The sequence below is a fragment of the Melitaea cinxia genome, chromosome 21 (assembly GCF_905220565.1).
Source record: "Melitaea cinxia chromosome 21, ilMelCinx1.1, whole genome shotgun sequence".
NCBI lineage: Eukaryota > Metazoa > Arthropoda > Insecta > Lepidoptera > Nymphalidae > Melitaea > Melitaea cinxia.
The window spans coordinates 427,053-446,911 of NC_059414.1; the positions used below are offsets into that span (position 1 = coordinate 427,053).

A 19,859-nucleotide genomic window follows, 5' to 3' on the forward strand; every position below is an offset into this window, starting at 1 on the left:
GCAGACGTTTATAGGCTACGATTACTAGTTACCATCAGGTGCCGTACGATTGTTACCAAATCGTATTAAAAAAAACAATTATCTTATCATAAAATGCATCCGGCCTCTTATTACTACTAGAATGGTAAGGTTGTATTTATATGTTTATATTTAACTTGATTTAGGAGTAATTTACAAACTAACAGAACCAAGAAAAGAAGAAAAGAAACAACTTCTATAGCAGCATTTTTTCTGCTTTATTTTCTTCGTGTCCTTTGCCCCAAGGTTTTCTGGTAAAGATCGATCTGCATCTCATCACATCTTTCAACATCGTTACTTCTTCATTTTAGTTTTGATGTGTACTAAAAATATTAATATTCTATAATTATTCTCGGCAATGTGTGATTATTTGTAAAAATATATACTTTTACAAATATAATTTTATTTTATAAAATAACGATTCAAATGTTCCTTTACAAAATCAAAGATTATATCGATTTCGATTTCGTTTTTAGTGGTTATTAATACAGATACAGAACCAAAAGAATCATAAATAAAGCGACATTTTTTTTTCTAAAACATAACTTCACACGGAGCGGACCTCGTAAACATCGCTCGCATCGAATACCGATGCTTTTAACGACCAATTACATCAGAAATAAAATAATTTTTCGCTCCTTTATTTATTGCCTCTAAAAATAATGAACATAAAATAAACGAACAGACTCCAGTGTCGCAATACTAATATATATCTAATGAATTAACGATCTCAAATATCTATCGTGTTATTTTTGTGTTATTAGATATTTATTATGATAATGGCTATAATTGTTTATTTCGACACTCGATTGCTATAAAAATGTGTTTGGTAGCAATTAACGAGCGTATTAAAAACGTAAGTTGGGTATTGGTATAATAATTATTTATTATAAAGTGATTTAAAATATGTAGATATGTTTTTATCACCTCGCTTGTTTGTTTCAGTACAAGCGACATTTTTAAATATTCATTTATCACTATTAGGAAGATGTTCAGTTTTGTCGCACATTAAAATTTTATTACGAGTTATGTTACAGAGTCAGAGGCTGGCAGCAAATATCCTGCACAAAATCTGGAGCAGACGATACCGCTAAATAACACTTAAGTAGTGTTGTGGTCCTGTGATAAGTAAGGGGACCAGAGCTCTACTAGAGGATCAGGGGTAAGGTCGAAAACGCGCTTGTCACGGCCGGTGATGCCGGCATCTTTATGCTATAAACATAAAATCATATCTAAGTTTATGTATTACGTATGTTATGATGTAATAAATGAAAGCCTTTTATATGATATGCATTTAAGTCACTTAAATGAAGCCACAAATGAGCGTTCACAATTATTTTAAGAAGATTAACAGAGTAATTATATTAAATAAATGGTTTTATGAACAATCACAATTCAGCTTATTATTTCCTAACTCGTTCGTAGGCTTCTTGAAGTCATACATTAAAACTCTCAACATATTTCTTAATGGCCTATAAGTATGTACAGTAAGCATACAAAATGTAAGTATTAAAAACTATTTACTTCAAGTACATGGCTAATACAACCTCGGTTTATTAATAAAGTTAGGACCTCATCCCTTCCACCAGCATGGTACTTTTGTCTCCTCTGGAGCTAGTGTATATTGCAAATTGTAGTATCTATTATCTGTAGTTTGATTTATCTGTTGTGTAATTATTATCTGTAGTTTGCTTCATAGAATTTATTGTCTTTTGCATAGTCTATTATATTGTCTATAACTTCTTCCGGCCCTTCCTTTTCAACTTGTCACGGTGTCACCTTGTAATAAAGGCAATTAATTATACTTAAAAATTTATATTGAGTTTTAATCAATACATTAAGGCTCCATTATGTATCAAATACAATAGCCATGTTTTATTTGAATAACAACATCCTGTGACCATCCTCTTCATTAGAGTTACTTCTGTCTCTTCGGATCTGCTAATGTTGCTTACGTTTATTGACAAACCCACTTAGCATTAGACGACAAGCGTTTTCCGACTTTTCCAATAAAATAATATATAATTTCCAATAATGTAATATAAATAACAAATATGTCTACACACACGTTCGACTGTTTCTATGGTAAGCAACTTAATGCTTGTGTTTTAGGTAACAGCCGGTATATACAGATTATTTATTTCGAAATAAATGTACCTAATACATATATAAATAATTTAATATTTTACCCAGACTCGGAGCGGGAATCGAACCCACAAAACCCTTTGACATAAAGCAGAGTCACTGCAGTATGCATTTAACTTGTACGAAGCTAAGGGTAGCGAGTATAATAAATAATTCCTGTATCTCACATTAGTCGGTATTAACTCAAAGTGCAGGTAGAGAAACAAATAAAAACCACAATGAAACCATAAAACAACCCTCAGTCTTAGCCCCTCTTATCGATATAATAAATTAGACTAATAAAATCGCACCGGCGTTGTCTGTTTAATAGCCGTTTTGTCACAAATATAGCGATATATCACCGGTGGACAGCCCGGCTCTAAATCTTAGTGAAAGTGAAAGGCTGCCATTCATGACACGACAGTCGCAGAGTCATCAGTCTTTAGATCTTATCGCGTATACATAGACGGTTTTAAATAAAAATAAATAATAAATGTTTCACACTCAACTTGGAGTGAATACGATTTTATCGTTAAACGCTACAACCCAATTTAAAATTAAATGGGAAGTGTTAATCAATAGTTCTTTAATTGCAATCTCTTTTTATCCAAAACAAAATGTCATTTACAAATATTTTCACCCTACAAAAGCTTTAAATATACAGAATTACCGTTGTAATGCACCGTTTTGTTAAAAAAAAGAAATCAAAAATGGTTTTGCTCTTGTTCTTTTGCTTTGAAAGTTTGAAAAAAATGAATTAATGAAATATTTATAAACAGATTTCAATATTTTGCATGAAACAAACATTTTTCGAAATAATTATTTGTTTATATTTTAATTATAACACATTAAAAATAATGGTCCATTAAATGCTTGTTTACATTTTAATTATTATGTATCACAATGTAAAATATATGATTTCACTTTAAAATTCATTCAATTTCATAATCTGTCGTTTCGTGAATAGACAGCATAACCTCCACGCACGATCAGCCCGGGGTGGCTTTCGGCCTATTTGAAGTACGGCCAGACACCGTGATTGTTTTAATATTAGTACCTATAATAAATTGATAATATTAACCCGTAATATTATTTTGATATCGATTATCTAGTTCGCGCGTGTTGTTTGTTACAATAGCTCGTGCTGTTATAATAACGTTAAATGACTGAATTCGTCATTGTCATTTTAAATTTTAAACTTGATCGAGTCACGTCATAAAAGCCGAAAAACAATAAAATACTAAAGTTATCCCCTAGTGCATCTATCTTGAAGTCTGATTATGGTCATATTCATTATGTATTTATTCAAATCTCTTAAATATGTGAATAAATGTGTTTTTGCTTCTGGAGACTTTGATAGTCGAGAACACTCATAAGAATATAATTATATTGGGAACAAGTCCGTCAATTCGAACTAATTGTTACGTCTGCGCCAGCTAAAATCTGCGATCTTCTGTTTACTAACAACGCATTCAATCATCATCCAACTCTTACCTAATAGTTTTACATTTACAGACTATTAAAATTACTAAATTTGTAACAAATATTTAAAATTGGTTAAGGAAATTGAGAACCAAATTTCCCTCCCATTTCACTAAAGACTTCATAAACACGGACCTCCCACTGCTAAAAGCAATCCTAAAAGGGAACGAGAGACTTGGCAACACGAGACGAATTCTTTTCCGCGTTCGAATTATTCGGAAGGAACAACTGTTGCAGGTCTATTCATAGCCCTTTGTCACAGCTATGAATAGCCACGTTGGCTAACACGTGGATGTTTCAAAGTAGAAATATTTTTATGATATACAGTTAACAGATTGTTCAATATTTTTTTTCTCTATCTAAGATTGTCTTTAATAAGACAGGACTTTTTAATTAGATTCAGCGTGGGATTGTAATCACACATGGAGTTGTTTAAATTTTTTGCCAATATTTTTTTGTGGTACAGATGTCTTTTTAAGTTTTTACACGCCCATCATTCCTTAGGTACTATGTAAAGCCGATCGATCGGAGCTCGGCCCCAATTGTCATTAAAATCTAAAAACAATCGTTAACTTGGTTGAAGAATTATGTTCCAACACAACACAACAGAACAGAACTGAAAACTCAAGGAATCCTTCCCACTTCTCATTATTTTGAAAAATAAAACTATCAAATCTCTAAGTAGTTTTTCAATTGTTCCAGCAACCGGAGGAGCTGACGAAGTCTGTAAAGCTCACGTCCCGTGAGCGGCGTTTTATCAAGTTTGCAAGCGTGGAACATGGCGGCCAGCTCTACATGACGCCGCAGGACTTCCTCGAGTCTGTCGTGGAGCAGGAACCGCGCCGTGAGTTCCTCTCCTGTCCTGATACAATGCTAAGCTAATAACTGTTTTAGAACTTGCAAAGCTAAGAATCTATTAGTTCGATATGAAAAAATTGCACTAGAAATGTTTATCGGAAAATATCAGGGGTCGTCGTGATGTATTTTAGCACCTACCAAAACTCTAACCTCATCACCTCCAAAACGATTTGGTCTAAAGTTTTAGACTATCGACTTTCCAAAACCTCACGTTCAAGCCTCACGTGATTAATGGACGACCTCTTATAGGCTGCATTAAGAGCCATTTCACAAAAATCGGTAACAATCCGCGAAATTGTAATATTTTGACGTCGTTAATCTCAGTGTTGGATGCAATAATGTAATTTATATTCTTGAAATATAATAGAGCAACCTTTGTTGTAGTCCATAGTCAGATCAGAATTTTTATTTATATTATGTGTATAAAATTATTAACCTTTTCATCAGCCTCCTCCCTGGGTAAACGGTCGCAATGTATACTTTGAAGTCCTACTTTTCAATAACCTCTACGTTGAAACCATTTTAAAAAAATATCATAATATGTGGAATATAATTTTGTTGTCCACTATCATAGATTTTTATTCCATTTGTATCTCTATTAAACGATAAAAAAAATTTAAAGTTACGAATATTTTCCAAATAAGTACAATTTTAAAAGCGATATTTCTCTTAGAAAACTAAGAAATTTTAACGAACTATCTTCATCAAAGTAAACTTACATCATTAAGGAATACAAAAAAAATAATTAAAAGATGTAATTATTTTTAATACATTTTATATTAAATAATAAAAAGATAGTATATATTGCCACGCATCAAGCCCGGTAAATCAGTCGAGCGCTAGCGCTCTTAGAGGTAAGGTCCACGCCAAATTCTGCGCAGCCGTCTCTTTCGCTCACACGCGCCAAGCGCCTGTTGTTATAGCGGATAAAACGCATTTGATACTTTCATAATAAAATATAAATAAAATAAACATATTACGAAAATGACTGTAAAATAATATAATGATAATTTCTGTAAACAAATGTATAATTTAATTTTCTTTTCTCACACTATCAATACAAATAGGCATTTCAATCTGTTTGTCTTGTTATTTGTTAATTAATATGTTTGTCGGTGTCGATGTCATTAAATGCTTTTTTATTCATATCGTAAATATTAGATTCATTCGTAAACTGAAAAAACTAAATCAATTTAAAAAAATTGTTTCATAAAATTGATTTTTTTAATTTTATTTTAAATTTATTGACTGTTGTTATATAACATACTTGAAATTTTTAACAAATTATTTATGTAAAAAACATTTTATACCATAGTTATAATTTGGCTCTTAAGAGCCATTTCACAATTTTACGCTCTGCAAGTTTAGGTAAATTTGGTCGCATCGCGCGAGTCGTACGAGCCGCGCGATCTTTGTGCTAGTACGTATAGTGTGACAACCAAAAGACCATCGTGATCATTTTCTGATGTATAATAAAAATTATAACTATGGTATAAAATGTGTTTTACATAAATAATTTGTTAAAAATTTCAAGTATGTTATATAACAACAGTCAATAAATTTAAAATAAAATTAAAAAAATCAATTTTATGAAACAATTTTTTTAAATTGATTTAGTTTTTTCAGTTTACGAATGAATCTAATATTTACGATATGAATAAAAAAGCATTTAATGACATCGACACCGACAAACATATTAATTAACAAATAACAAGACAAACAGATTGAAATGCCTATTTGTATTGATAGTGTGAGAAAAGAAAATTAAATTATACATTTGTTTACAGAAATTATCATTATATTATTTTACAGTCATTTTCGTAATATGTTTATTTTATTTATATTTTATTATGAAAGTATCAAATGCGTTTTATCCGCTATAACAACAGGCGCTTGGCGCGTGTGAGCGAAAGAGACGGCTGCGCAGAATTTGGCGTGGACCTTACCTCTAAGAGCGCTAGCGCTCGACTGATTTACCGGGCTTGATGCGTGGCAATATATACTATCTTTTTATTATTTAATATAAAATGTATTAAAAATAATTACATCTTTTAATTATTTTTTTTGTATTCCTTAATGATGTAAGTTTACTTTGATGAAGATAGTTCGTTAAAATTTCTTAGTTTTCTAAGAGAAATATCGCTTTTAAAATTGTACTTATTTGGAAAATATTCGTAACTTTAAATTTTTTTTATCGTTTAATAGAGATACAAATGGAATAAAAATCTATGATAGTGGACAACAAAATTATATTCCACATATTATGATATTTTTTTAAAATGGTTTCAACGTAGAGGTTATTGAAAAGTAGGACTTCAAAGTATACATTGCGACCGTTTACCCAGGGAGGAGGCTGATGAAAAGGTTAATAATTTTATACACATAATATAAATAAAAATTCTGATCTGACTATGGACTACAACAAAGGTTGCTCTATTATATTTCAAGAATATAAATTACATTATTGCATCCAACACTGAGATTAACGACGTCAAAATATTACAATTTCGCGGATTGTTACCGATTTTTGTGAAATGGCTCTTAAGACGTAACGTTACTAATGCATGAAGTTGTGTAAATATTAACGTAAAAGAACTGCACTATAATAAAAAATAATAATAATAATAAAATAGTTTTATTTGCTCAAATTATGTGGTTTACATTATCTAGAAGCCCTGCGACCTGTGCTAGCTTAAGAGAAGCTGTGTTACAGGCCACAGTGTCTTCCCCAAATATTTGTTTATTGTTACATAATCAGACTTTGCGTTCAGATAGCGAAAACATAATTGAAACTGTAGACAAGGATGACAATAACACAATAATATAACAAAAATTAAGATTTAAAATTATAAACACAGAATTTGAAAACGAAAAAGGTTGACAATTATTAAAGTATGGAAAAAAAATTTCATTAGTGTGTGTTTAGTTGTGATTGAATATATGTGTGTGTGTGTGTGTGTGCGTGTGTGTGTGTGTGTGCGTGTGTGTGTGCGCGTGTGTGTGTGTGTGTGTGTGGATATGTGTGCGTGTGAGTGTGAGTGTGCGTGTGTTGTATGTGTTTGCGTATGAGTATGTAAATAAGTGTCTGCGTTTAGCTGTGATTTGGAGTGAGTTTGACCTATTATTTTATTGGTACGAATAGATTTTCAATATTTTCATAGCCTTGTGTTTTAAGCCAATTAGTTACTATCTTTTTTAAATCACGGGATCCTAATTCTTTAATTTTAATTTTATCATTTATAATGTTAAATAGTTTTGGGGCATTGTAGTCGAAATGTCTTTTGGCAAACTGAGTTCTACAAGGTGGCAGTGGTAATCTTGTAATCCTTTTGTTGTTATCTATATGTGTAGGTATGGTGTTAGGGTGATATCTACGCAAGGATTGTAAGATGTATAATTTTCTTACAGTAAGTACTTCACATTTCTTGTATAATTCTGATGTCGAGAATCTGTATGGTAGGCCTTTGATGACTTTAAGTAGTGCTCTTTGTGCTCTTTCGGCTTCTAAGAAATATGTTTTTGAAGCTCCACCCCACGAACTGATACAATACATAATTAAACTTTCTGCAAGTGCCTTGTATATACGCATCATGAGTTTTTCGTGTATATTTTCTCTCAAGTTCTTAAACACGTATATTAATTTCCGTATTCTATTTGAAAGATTAGATATTTGCAGTTCCCAAGTTAACTTATAATCTAATATTATTCCAAGGTATTTGATTTTATCACTTTTAGACAGGTGTGGACAGTTACATAACTTAGGGCTTAGTAAATCTCTATTGCATGGGTAGGTATGTATTTTCAGCTTAAGATTATTACAAGGTTTTGTAGCATCAGTTTTACAAAATGTAATATAATGAGTTTTGTTAATATTTAAACTCAAGAGATTGTCTTCTAGCCAAGCAGAAATTTTCTTTAGACCTCTTTCAGCATGTTCGAATACTGTCTCCCAATCATTTCCTCTAAAAAGAAAAACTGTATCATCTGCAAACATAACAGTATCAGTTCCATGACATAGTAAATTGCATAGATCATTAAAATACAATATAAATAATGTCGGTCCCAGCGTACTGCCTTGCGGTACGCCATACGTGCACACTGAAATATTACTATAGTGTTGTTCTATTTTAACTCTCTGACTCCTGTTTGTCAAGTAATCCCGAAACCAGTTGAGTGAAACACCTCTTATACCGTATCCTTCCATGCGTGCTAACAGTATTGGGATAGATATTGTGTCAAAAGCCTTCTGCAGGTCCAAGAAGACGCCTAAACATTTCAGCCCTTTATCAAGATACTGAACAATTTTTGAAGTTAAGCAAAGAACAGCATCATCAGTGGATTTATTGCGCCTAAATCCAAATTGGAATTGAGATAAAAGATTGTATTTCTCCATATATTGTGTAAGTCTTTTATGAACAACCTTCTCTATTATTTTACTGAGTGGTGTTATGAGTGAGATAGGCCTATAGTTAGAGGGCAAAGATTCATTACCATTTTTGTATATAGGTATTATTATAGCAATTTTGAATATCTTAGGAAAGATACCCGTCTCAAAGCTTAAGTTACAGAGATGAGCTATAGGTCCCGCTAGGACATCTTTGCATACATTTAATATTCTAGTAGAAATACCATCCCATCCGGGAGCACTGTCCCTGTTAAGACCACTTATTATGTCACGGATTTCCAAGGGATCAGTTGGAACCATAGAATAAGAATTAGGTAGGTTACTGCGAGATTTCACTTTAGCAGCCAACAGTATGTCTGTAGTTTTTAGTTTTTCTAAAATGTTACCGGCCAGATTTATACCAACAGAAGCAAAATATGTGTTAACGTCATCAAGAGATCCATTGTAGTTTTCTTTAAGATTTAGAAGTGAGTTCGCCAATTTTGGTTGCTCAGTAAGATTCCCAACCTCTTTGATGAGCTTCCATGTCATTTTATTATTACCTGAAAATTTAGTAAACTGTGTTTCATAATATTTTTTTTTTTACATTTTTAATTACTTTATTACATAGATTCCTATAATTTATATAATGTTTTTTAATAGAATCACTATCCGGACTCATTTTGAGCTTTTTATGTAACTTATCTCTATTGCGTATTGATCTTATTAGTCCTTGTGTTATCCATGGCTTCAAAGGTTTTCTTCTATTGGGTATTTTTTTAATATTCTGGTATTGTTCTATTATTGTTTTTAGCTTACGTATTAAAAATTCTGCAGCGTTGTTGGTATCTGTTATTCTATAAAATTCGTCCCATGTAGTGATAGATAATGTAGTCTTAATACTTTCATAATACTATATCATTAACTTTAGTACATACAGATTAATTTTTGAGGTTGAGTATGAGATCTAAGGCTGTATAGCTCTTATTGTGCTTTTGAATTGATAAGAGATGAATAGACGGACTTAACTCTGCTGCAGTTTGCACAATTCAGTCTTAAAATGTTAAATTTTGTGTCAAAACTACGTAAGGTGTTAATTATTTAGTAAGAATCGAAAAACTAGGGTCGCAACATTACTATTGCAGTAAAAACACAATGTTAGACAAGTCATCAATCACGCCATCCACTATGGTTAGTTTGACAGTTTTAATAGCGCCCGTCTCGCTAACTGGTGTCATATGATTGATCACTTATTTACCATTCTGACATAATTGCAATATAAAATGTAGGAATCGTTTTTTTGGTTTAAAATTATCTTTTGCGTAATATTTAGCTATATTTCTTTGTAAATTTTTTCCGCATCAGTAGAGGGTTCCTCGACAAGTAAAAGCATACCAATTAATCTAACTCGTCGTTTTTTGTGAGCGGAAAACACGTACACCCATAACATCGAGGACTTTTTATAGCTTTTCATCAACCATAAAATTAGAAAAACAATTCTATAATAATAATTATTAAAGTAAGTTAAATTTTAATTAGAATATGCTAAAATTCCATCGATCTAAAATGGATAAAATATTTCAATATTAATTTTTTTTATCGATTTCTTTCTATTTTTCATATCTATCATTTTCTCCCTTAATTATATATTTGTACTGATTTCCAGCGCGTCTGAAGCGCCGCATCCTCACGACTAAGGAGATTGAACAGTTGCGCGACCAGGTGCCGCCCTTGAAGAAGGGCTCCCCACAGATGTTCCGCAACATGAGAGATAAAGGCGAGCGAAGTATTTATTTAGAAATACCAACGGAAAGTACACTATACCTTTGAAAAAATTAATAACAAAAATTTTTGAATTTGCCTTCACAGTTGTAGGCGAATACAGAAACATGTTATTGTTTATTAATTGAAGTTAATAACAAGGCATAAGTCTTCGAAAAATAGACATACATGGTGCCTTAACTATTATAGGTACCATAAGATACAAGCAAGGGCTTAGTTCATGAGTAATGACTAATCATACCATAGTAATTACTGTTTTGTTTAAATGAGAAGATGACGTATAAAGTACATAATCGTTTAAATATCATTACAGCCAATACAGTCCACTGCTGGACATAGGCCTCCACAAGTTTACGCCAAAAATAACGTGAACTCATGTGTTTTGCGCATAGTCACCACGCTGGGCAGGCGGGTTGGTGACCGCAGTATTGGCTTTGTCGCACCGAAGACGCTGCTGCCCGTCTTCGGCCTGTATATTTCAAAGCCAGCAGTTGGATGGTTATCCCGCCATCGGTCGGCTTCTTAAGTTCCAAGGTGGTTGTGGAACCTTGTTATCCCTCAGTCGCCTCTTACGACACCCACGGGAAGAGAGGGGGTGGCTATATTCTTTAGTGCCGTAGCCACACAGCACTTAACACACGTTTAAATATAAAATTATATTAAACAAATAATTGACAGTGAAAGTTATACTGAAAATAATGTTGAAATGTCGATACTAATGCAGTGTGAGTACAATGTCTAAATTATTGTTCTAGGAATCATCTCCTACACCGAGTATCTGTTTCTCCTTTCCATCTTAACGAGTAAGTTACACGTCGTTTATATCTGTTTTGTTAGTGTTGGTCTCTTTCGTCGACAATTTTGCGCTTAGGCTATTATTGCATCTAAAATGTATGTGTCGTAGTATTTATTTATTTACTTTGTTTGAGCGTAGTTTAGTTTGAAAACTAGTCGACTTCCACTTTTCCACAATTCCTTTACGACAACGTTTGAAAATACACTCGTTTGTAATAAATAGGCTGTTATATAAACAAAAAATATTTTTATAAATTATATCATACTAAACATAATTTAAAAGCAATTAAATTATTTACAATTCTTCGTCGAAGAATTTGATAAATTTTGATTAAAAATCACATCCTGATTTACTTAACAAGTAAAATTATGTATTACAGAACCGGCGTCCGGTTTCCGGATAGCGTTCAACATGTTCGACACGGACGGCAACCAGAGGGTCGACAAGAACGAATTCCTTGTCGTAAGTACTGAGCCATAGACCATCACAACATCATAAAAAAATATTATAATACCATAAACAAGTTATTTATTATCTGTAATATTTTTTTAAGTAAATATAGCTAAACTTCTTCGTGTCTTCATTCTACTTTCGCAATACTATCCATACTTTTTAGCACTATTAGCCATTAACCTTTTTTATTTATCGTTTTTATTAAAAATTAAAATTATTTTTTAGATATTTATTTCTCATAAATGTTTCATTGATAAAGGAGTATTGTACATAAATATAAAATAATTTATTTAATTTTTAAGTGTCGTATTAGCACAATTAGTCTGCCTGATGACCAGTGAACTACCAAACCAAAGTAAGACGGGAGCGGCCATCTTGGTCTGTTATATATTTTTTTTTAGATGTAGCAAATTTTTTCACACTTTTTTACACTTTTTAGTTTTAATTTTATTTCATATATTTTTAAAAATAAATTTTGTTTCTTTTTGACACTTTTTTTGTTTTTTTTCTTTTTTTGTTTTTTATTTTTTGTTTCAACTTGTATTTGCACCTGTCACGGCATGTTAGATACAGCGCTTGCTCGGCGGTTCACTGAAGGAGAGAAAAGATTTAGACTTGAACAGCGAAAAGGCAGTAAGTTTTGTGTTTAAAGCCTCGATTGCACATGGAGATGGAATTTCACCTGCACTTCACTTCTAACTAAGTAAAAGCGACGCAATAATATAATCATATAATGGTAGGTTAAATAGGGTTAAATGGGGTTGTACTTCATCCAATACTTGATTAAAGTAATGACTTACCGTTTTTAACAGAGAAATCAGTTGAATTCATGGTGATTCTTTTCAGCGGAGTCTACGTTCTGAATTGGCGATAGCTTCGCTTCGCTTTAACTATAATTAATTTATTAAAGATTAATTAATTTTAATAGTCGATAGCAATTCGACATTGCCTCTGAAGCCACTTGATTAAAGAAATTTTTATTTGATTTATATCTGGCTACATTAGTGTTTCAGATATCTGTAATGATTCTATGATATAATCATGCATGTAAAAATAGAGATTTCCTGTTTTTTGTTGAAGATTCAGACTTTTCGATATTTCGACAACATTGCAAACGCCAAAGTCACGGGAGCACCTTCGTCTTCTACTTCAGTAATATTAGAAATAATTAATAAAATTCAATAAGGCCATTTTAACACATAACTTGCCATCCGGCTCTCACCATAACATTCGTTTCACAATACTTCCTGCAAATCAATGAAACTATCAAATTCTTAAATATTTTTGGAAAATACTTTATCTATGTAAATAAATCTTTAATTCGGTGAAATTCAAATCGATGTGCGATGGAAATCGTTGTATGTGTGGAGCTTCTAGCGATGTGTGTAATTGTGGAGTACCCCCAATGTGCTTATTGTTGCCACAATGACAAAATATTGTATAACACTAATTTACTACAGAATAATCATTTATATAAATATGTATTTTTAAGTTAAAGGCGAATGCGTTTTCTTATACTTTTTATTATGTTTATTTTTTAATTCTTACATATTCAAATTATTGTATTTGTTACTTTCAATGTAACCCTTTTAACATTTTTCAATAAAAACTTATTAATTTTGTTTAAAACTTTTTTTTTGTTTTTTTTTTTTTAATGTAAAGAACTAAACTAATAATAACTGCTAATAAAACTAAAATAAATAATATAAACTAATTAGTGCTAATAAAACTGTATTATTAATTAATTAATTAATCTCAAATTACTCTTACACTTTTATAATAATAAACTTTTCAATACAATTAATAACTGAAATTAAATTAATAATTGAAAAATTCTAATATTTCTTCTTGAAACTTCTATACGCCTTCAATTTTTGCCATGGTTACAATGAAGCACTTTAACTGAAGTAAAACTTCTTAGATATACGAAACGCAACTGGCTGAGAGGAAGAGAGAAAGAAAATGCGCGCTCACACCTCTCTCTCCCTCTCGCTTCGTTCGCCTCCCCCGATCACACTCTTAGTAACGCTCACGTCGCCCATTCACCAGCTTACTCTCCAAGTCGAGCGTATGTAAAGAAGTTTTACTTCAATGAACCAAGCAATGTAACTGTATCTGTATAAGTAATGTGTGCTCTATCGATGTACGTTCTCATGTGTACACTCGCGCATGTGTCGTAGCTGCTAGCTCTAGTGTCGCCGAGCGCTCTCCGGGAGAAAATACAACGAGAAGAGCAGCCCAAAAAAAAACCTTCCACAGTAAGTCCAGCATGGTGTATTATATGGTTTCCGCTTCTTAATCTACTGTATTTATAATTATTATTAATATGTATTTTTGTCTTTTATCGTCTAGTGTTAAGTGGTATTGTTTTATTATGCATGTAGCCCCGTTTAAATTTAATCTACATCTGACAATTACTTTTCGAGTTATATCTAATAAATAAATATAACATATATATTACTTGACTATTTTTTCGTCGACCTACGTTGTATTATATATAATTGTATACGTCATAACTTTTTACTGGTTGTACCGATTTTGATGGTTCTTGTTTTAATCGGCAGCTCATGCTTGTCTTGTGGTCCCATTAATAGAGATCTGTTGACTACTTTTTGAGTAATCTTTGATAACGTGTATTTACTTGACAATTTTTACTTCTACTTATTTTTATTACTTGTCGATGTAATTGAGGTCGGTTTTCGTTTACGACCAAGCAATTATACTTATAGGGGAATTACCGCGACTTTCATTATGAAACTACGATGGTTCGGCGACGTTGACGACGCCATGGTTACGAATGATACCCTTAAAATCGACAATTGCGATATATCCCTTATAAGTAAAATTGTTGATTGCAGTGGTGTAGCGAGGGGTGGGGGTAAGGGGAGATCATGCCCCGGGAACTACTCAAAAGGGCACCAAATGGTCCACAAAATAAAAAATGGTTGGACATATTATATGGTTTTGAAATGGAGGGTAGGTGGGTGTAACAAGGTATTGTGCCACGGGCGCGAGTTAAGCTCGCTACGTCACTGATGAGGGCTAAGGCGTTTATTTATGTTTTAGACATATATAATGTATTTACGCGTCTGTGTGCTTCAAACCACACTAAATATACGAAATCGATAATAAAGTTGCATAGTCCATGAATAATTTATTAAATTTTTTGTTGTTAATAATTAAGCGCTAATATTTTCATGTCTTCAAACAATTATGGTTTTTTTTCTCATTTATCAAAGTCTGATGTGATCATTAACGGTTTGTGTATTAAATTAATATATTTTAAAGTGATTCCAAAAAATTGGTAACAAGTTTTATCGATTAAACATTTGCCGCAAAAAAGAGACTAACGCTTAAGCCAGGTTTGTGTTATTAAGGTTTGAATTTCAATAATTAAACCGTTTTTTTTTATGATACAATATTGTTTTATAAAACTATACATTTCAATGTATTCAAAATGTCCTCGTTCTTGTAATTATTAAAAATATATTTTATATCGTAACAATTTGTATATTTTACTGTAAGAAAAGGAATTACCTGTAAGTCCTTCTTGTTTACACTCGATTTATGAAAACGTAGGAATTTACAGTAGATAACATATGAACTTTTGAATGGGTTTTGTATTATTTTTCTCTGACTTCTCATTTATTATAACTTAAATGATCGTGACAATTTTGTACATTTTTATCTTAATTTTATTTTATATCGTTATTTAATATAAAAAAAAAATGTTTAAAAGTGTTATACAATTTATCTATTTTCTTGATAGTTCGAAATTGACCTTAGGACAAAGTTAAGCAGTACAAAAAATAAAAGTTATTTATCAAAATAACAATTAAAAGAACAGGAAAGTCATCGGATATAAAAAACTAAGAGCCCGTGGTTTTCGTTACTATAATTAAAGAAGAAAACGATTCCAGATGGAGAAGATCTTCAGTTTCGCGTGGAAAGGCAAGCGCGGAGTGGCGGTGGAGGGCGACGAGGGCCGCCCGCATGACGCCTTCGTCAACGACGAGCAGGGCCTGCAGCGGCGGCACAGCGTCGACACGCTGCTGCAGGTGGGCCTCGGACACGTTCTGTGTTCCTGTTGGTGAGCAAGGTGACCAGAGCTCCTGGGGGGATTGGGGATTGGGTCGGCAACGCGCTTGTGATGCTTCTGGTATTGCTGTCGTCTATAAGCTACGGCAATCGCTTACCATCAGGTGAGCCGTACGCTTGTTTGCCGACCTAGTGGCATAAAAAAAAAACGGGTGCCGTGTACTCGAATACTTCATGCAATAAACATGGCATTGGCGACTAAGAGTCCGGGGATCTTGTTTATATAATTTTAAAAAAAACTTGTCCAATATCTGACTTTCTGCTTCAGACCACACGACTGAAAAACTTACGAAACGTAACTCACTCTCTCTCTCTCTTTCTATCTTCACTTACTTATATCTCCCCCTCAACTTCCGTTCGCCTCGCCCCTGTTAAATTAATAAATTCAAACATAAAAATTAAACAATTGTAATAATGTTAATATTATATTGTTTGTGTAGTCTATGGAATCAGAGACTAAAATATGTTATATCTGGCAACACTACTTCCTCTTCCTGCCTAGACGCCGAACCGATTGTGTGCGCTCTGTTACTAAAGAAATTGTTTAATATAAAAAAGTGTTTTTTTATGGTTTCCCATACCAGCCCCATCACACTATTCGTAACGCTCTCGTCCCGTATTCACCAGCCCAATCCCCAAGTCAAACGTGCTTAAAAAAGTTTTACTTTCAAAAAGTATGTGTGTCAGCTCCGCACGTTTGGACTTTACTCCTTCAGATCGACTGTCTAAATAGGCACAAAAAAGCCTTACTAGTGTAAGAAAAAGATTATGTTGTTGTTGTTGTTGTTGTACACGGGCTATTTTCCGCAACTCGACGTCTTGATGCGCCTTTTTTGCGTGATCGGCTGGTGGGCACTATTCGTGCCAGCCAAGCTCCTTGAGGAAGCCTAGCAGACCCTTCACGTTGCCGACGACTTCCTGGAGCAACCTCGGTGTCCCAAGGTGTAGTGCCCTGTAGTTCGCCACACCACCGCATTCCAGCAGGATATGTGAGGCCGTTTCCTCTGCCTCCAGGCACGCTCTGCACAGGGGGCTGTCTGTAACACCTAGATTGTGTAAGTGCTTGTTAAGCAAGGCATGTCCCGTAAGCGCCCCGACCAGTAGTCGGAGCTGGGCTCTTCCATAACCGCGAAGTTTGCGGGACAATCCTGGGTTGATCGTCGGAAGAGCTTCCTTGGTCTGCCTGCAGGTAGTTAGGTTTGTCCAATATTCTTGGTGCATTACCTTGGTGTTGTGTCGCAGCTGGCTGCGCAGCCATCCGAATGGCAGAGGCAGAATGGGTTCGGGTCCGTGGACCCTCATCTCCGATCCATTCCTCGCCAGTCGGTCGGCCGCGTCATTGCCTCGCGATCCACTGTGTCCCTTTATCCATTGAAGGGTAATGGTGTTTGTTTCACTTACCTTCGTCAGAGCTCGATGGCACTCGTATATTAGCCCTGATGTCATAATGTCGCTCTGTAGGGCTTGCAGGACCGATCTGCTATCGGAAAGTATACGGATTGGAAAACCCTGTACCTCTCTAGACTTGATCGCTGTTGCTGCCATTATGATTCCCATACATTCCGCCTGGAAGACGGTGTTGTGGATTCCTAATGGCGATGAGATGTGGATATTCAGGTCTTCTGAGTAGACCCCAGAACCTGTACCTGTTGATGTTTTCGACCCGTCTGTGAAGATTCTTAACTCTCTAGGGTTGAGGCCTTCACCTGGGTCTTCGTGTAATTGTATTCTGTATCTTTTGTCGAATACGTACTGTTTGGGTATCCTGTCGGTAACCGCTTCGACGAGCGGTTCCCTGTTTGCCAGTTCGCCAAGTATTCCTGTATGTGCTACCTTTACGTTCCTCCAAAGGTTTAGCTTCCTGAGTCTTACCGCAGCCGCTCCCGCCTCCTGTTGGATAAACAGGTGCAGCGGCGGCAGGTTCAGTAGGGCTTCCAGGGCGGCTGTCGGAGTAGTCCTCATGCAGCCCGTAGTCGCCATGCAAGCTAGCCTTTGAAGTCGTTGTAATTTTGCTTCACCGGTGATTAGTCTGGTTCTCGGCCACCAAACCACAGCACCGTAGCTGATAATTGGCCTGATGACGGACTGGTACAGCCACAGAAAGAAAAAGATTAATACCATATCAAATGATAAATAAATAAATCAAATAACGCCATCTATTCGAACCCTCTTGGATTCCGATAAATTGCGTTAGCAAAAACGTATCGATGCCATTCGTTCAGTAAATTTTACTACTCAATTTTTGATGCAAAAAAAAAAACTACGTAACAGAGCGCCTACTCTTGTGTCACGCATATCACAATTTGTCACTCCATAGATTTGTACGATTTCATTTTTGTGTTACCCACACGTTAGGAATTTCTAAACATTTTTAATATCATATCAAAAATCGACCGTTCCAGCGGGGATCGAACTTGCATCTCCGACCAACCGTGTCGGCGCTCTAGCCAATTAAGCTATGAAACGATGTACCCATTAGATCGAAATTTTTGATAATGATGATTTTATATTCGGTCTAAGCGACTGGGGCGCCCTCTATAGTGAGTTCTTTACAGAAACCCGTAACTATTCAAAGTTTCATATTACTTCTTTCTTTCTTCTGGGTTTCTGTAAAGAACTTACTATAGACGGTGCTACACTCCGTAGATGTCACTCCATGGATGCCACTCAATGTCTGATTGTGAACTAGATCCACTTCTTCGGCAAGAAGGGCACAAACGACCTGAAGTTCGAGGGCTTCCGCCAGTTCATGGAGAACTTGCAGACCGAGGTCTTGGAGCTGGAATTCCATGAGTTCTCTAAGGGTAAATAACTATCAAATAATTGTTTATATCGTCGTATTTTAATTTTTTCTGTTGGAATAATTAGATAAAGCTATCATCATTACAGCCTTTACAGTCCACTACTGGACATAGGCCTCCACAAGTTTACGCCAAAAATAGCGTGAACTCATGTGTTTTGCCCATAGTCACCACGCTGGGCAGGCGGGTTGGTGACCGCAGTACTGAATTTGTCGCACCGAAGACGCTGCTGCCCGTCTTCGGCCTGTATATTTCAAAGCCAGCAGTTGCAGCAGATAAAGCTATAAGTCGAAGGTTTTAAAATGTTTTACAACATGGAATAGGTGAAGATTCAGATATACTGTTATTTGCTAACCAAATTGGGGCGGAAATGTTATAATCAATTATCATGTTTAATAAAGTTAAAGAAACTTAAAAAAACGATCCTAGACAGACTCCCCCTACTACTAGAGTGCTTTCTTCCCAAATGTAAATAAAGTCTAAATAACTACGTAATTGATCATTTAGGGCACGAGACGATCTCAGAAGTGGACTTCGCGAAGATCTTGTTACGCTACACGTATTTAGACACGGACGAGTACGACATGTATCTGGACCGCCTGCTGGACCGCGGGGCTGTTGATCGCGGGATATCCTTCGAGGAGTTCAAGACCTTCTGCCAGTTCCTCAACAACTTGGAGGACTTCACTATCGCCATGCGCATGTACACGCTTGCCGACCACCCCATCTCCAAAGGTAACGAGGACAAAGTCATTCTGAATAGGGTATTTTGAGGAAATAAGTTTGAAAATTTACTCAATTTGACGAGTCATTTCAGAGAATTTTATTTTAAATGAATCAAAATTTGGTCAATTGGATATAGCTGTGTTTAAAAGTAAAGATTCTGTTATGTATACAAACTACTTTCATTATTTTATTTAGTAGTTAATCTTGTGATTAAACAAAGCTAAGTATTTATTTTCCTTTGCCTAGAAGAAGGAACAGATATGAACGAAAAATCAAACTTTTTTCTGCTTAAGAAAATAAATGCAGCAGACATCTCATTACACGATAAGCTTACCAA

At 34.4% G+C, this 19,859-nt stretch overlaps 1 protein-coding gene across 1 annotated transcript in view; it reads left to right on the forward strand.

The window, feature by feature from the left end:
- Nucleotides 1–19,859, forward strand: part of LOC123664045 (calcium uptake protein 3, mitochondrial) — a 116,441-nt gene that overhangs the window by 95,134 nt on the left and 1,448 nt on the right. Inside the window, exons 2-9 of the mRNA XM_045598665.1 lie at nucleotides 4,327–4,468; nucleotides 10,533–10,643; nucleotides 11,404–11,451; nucleotides 11,824–11,906; nucleotides 14,078–14,155; nucleotides 15,818–15,955; nucleotides 18,685–18,799; nucleotides 19,304–19,531. Of these exons, the coding sequence (XP_045454621.1) occupies nucleotides 4,327–4,468; nucleotides 10,533–10,643; nucleotides 11,404–11,451; nucleotides 11,824–11,906; nucleotides 14,078–14,155; nucleotides 15,818–15,955; nucleotides 18,685–18,799; nucleotides 19,304–19,531 (943 nt within the window). The remainder of the gene's footprint in view (nucleotides 1–4,326; nucleotides 4,469–10,532; nucleotides 10,644–11,403; nucleotides 11,452–11,823; nucleotides 11,907–14,077; nucleotides 14,156–15,817; nucleotides 15,956–18,684; nucleotides 18,800–19,303; nucleotides 19,532–19,859) is intronic.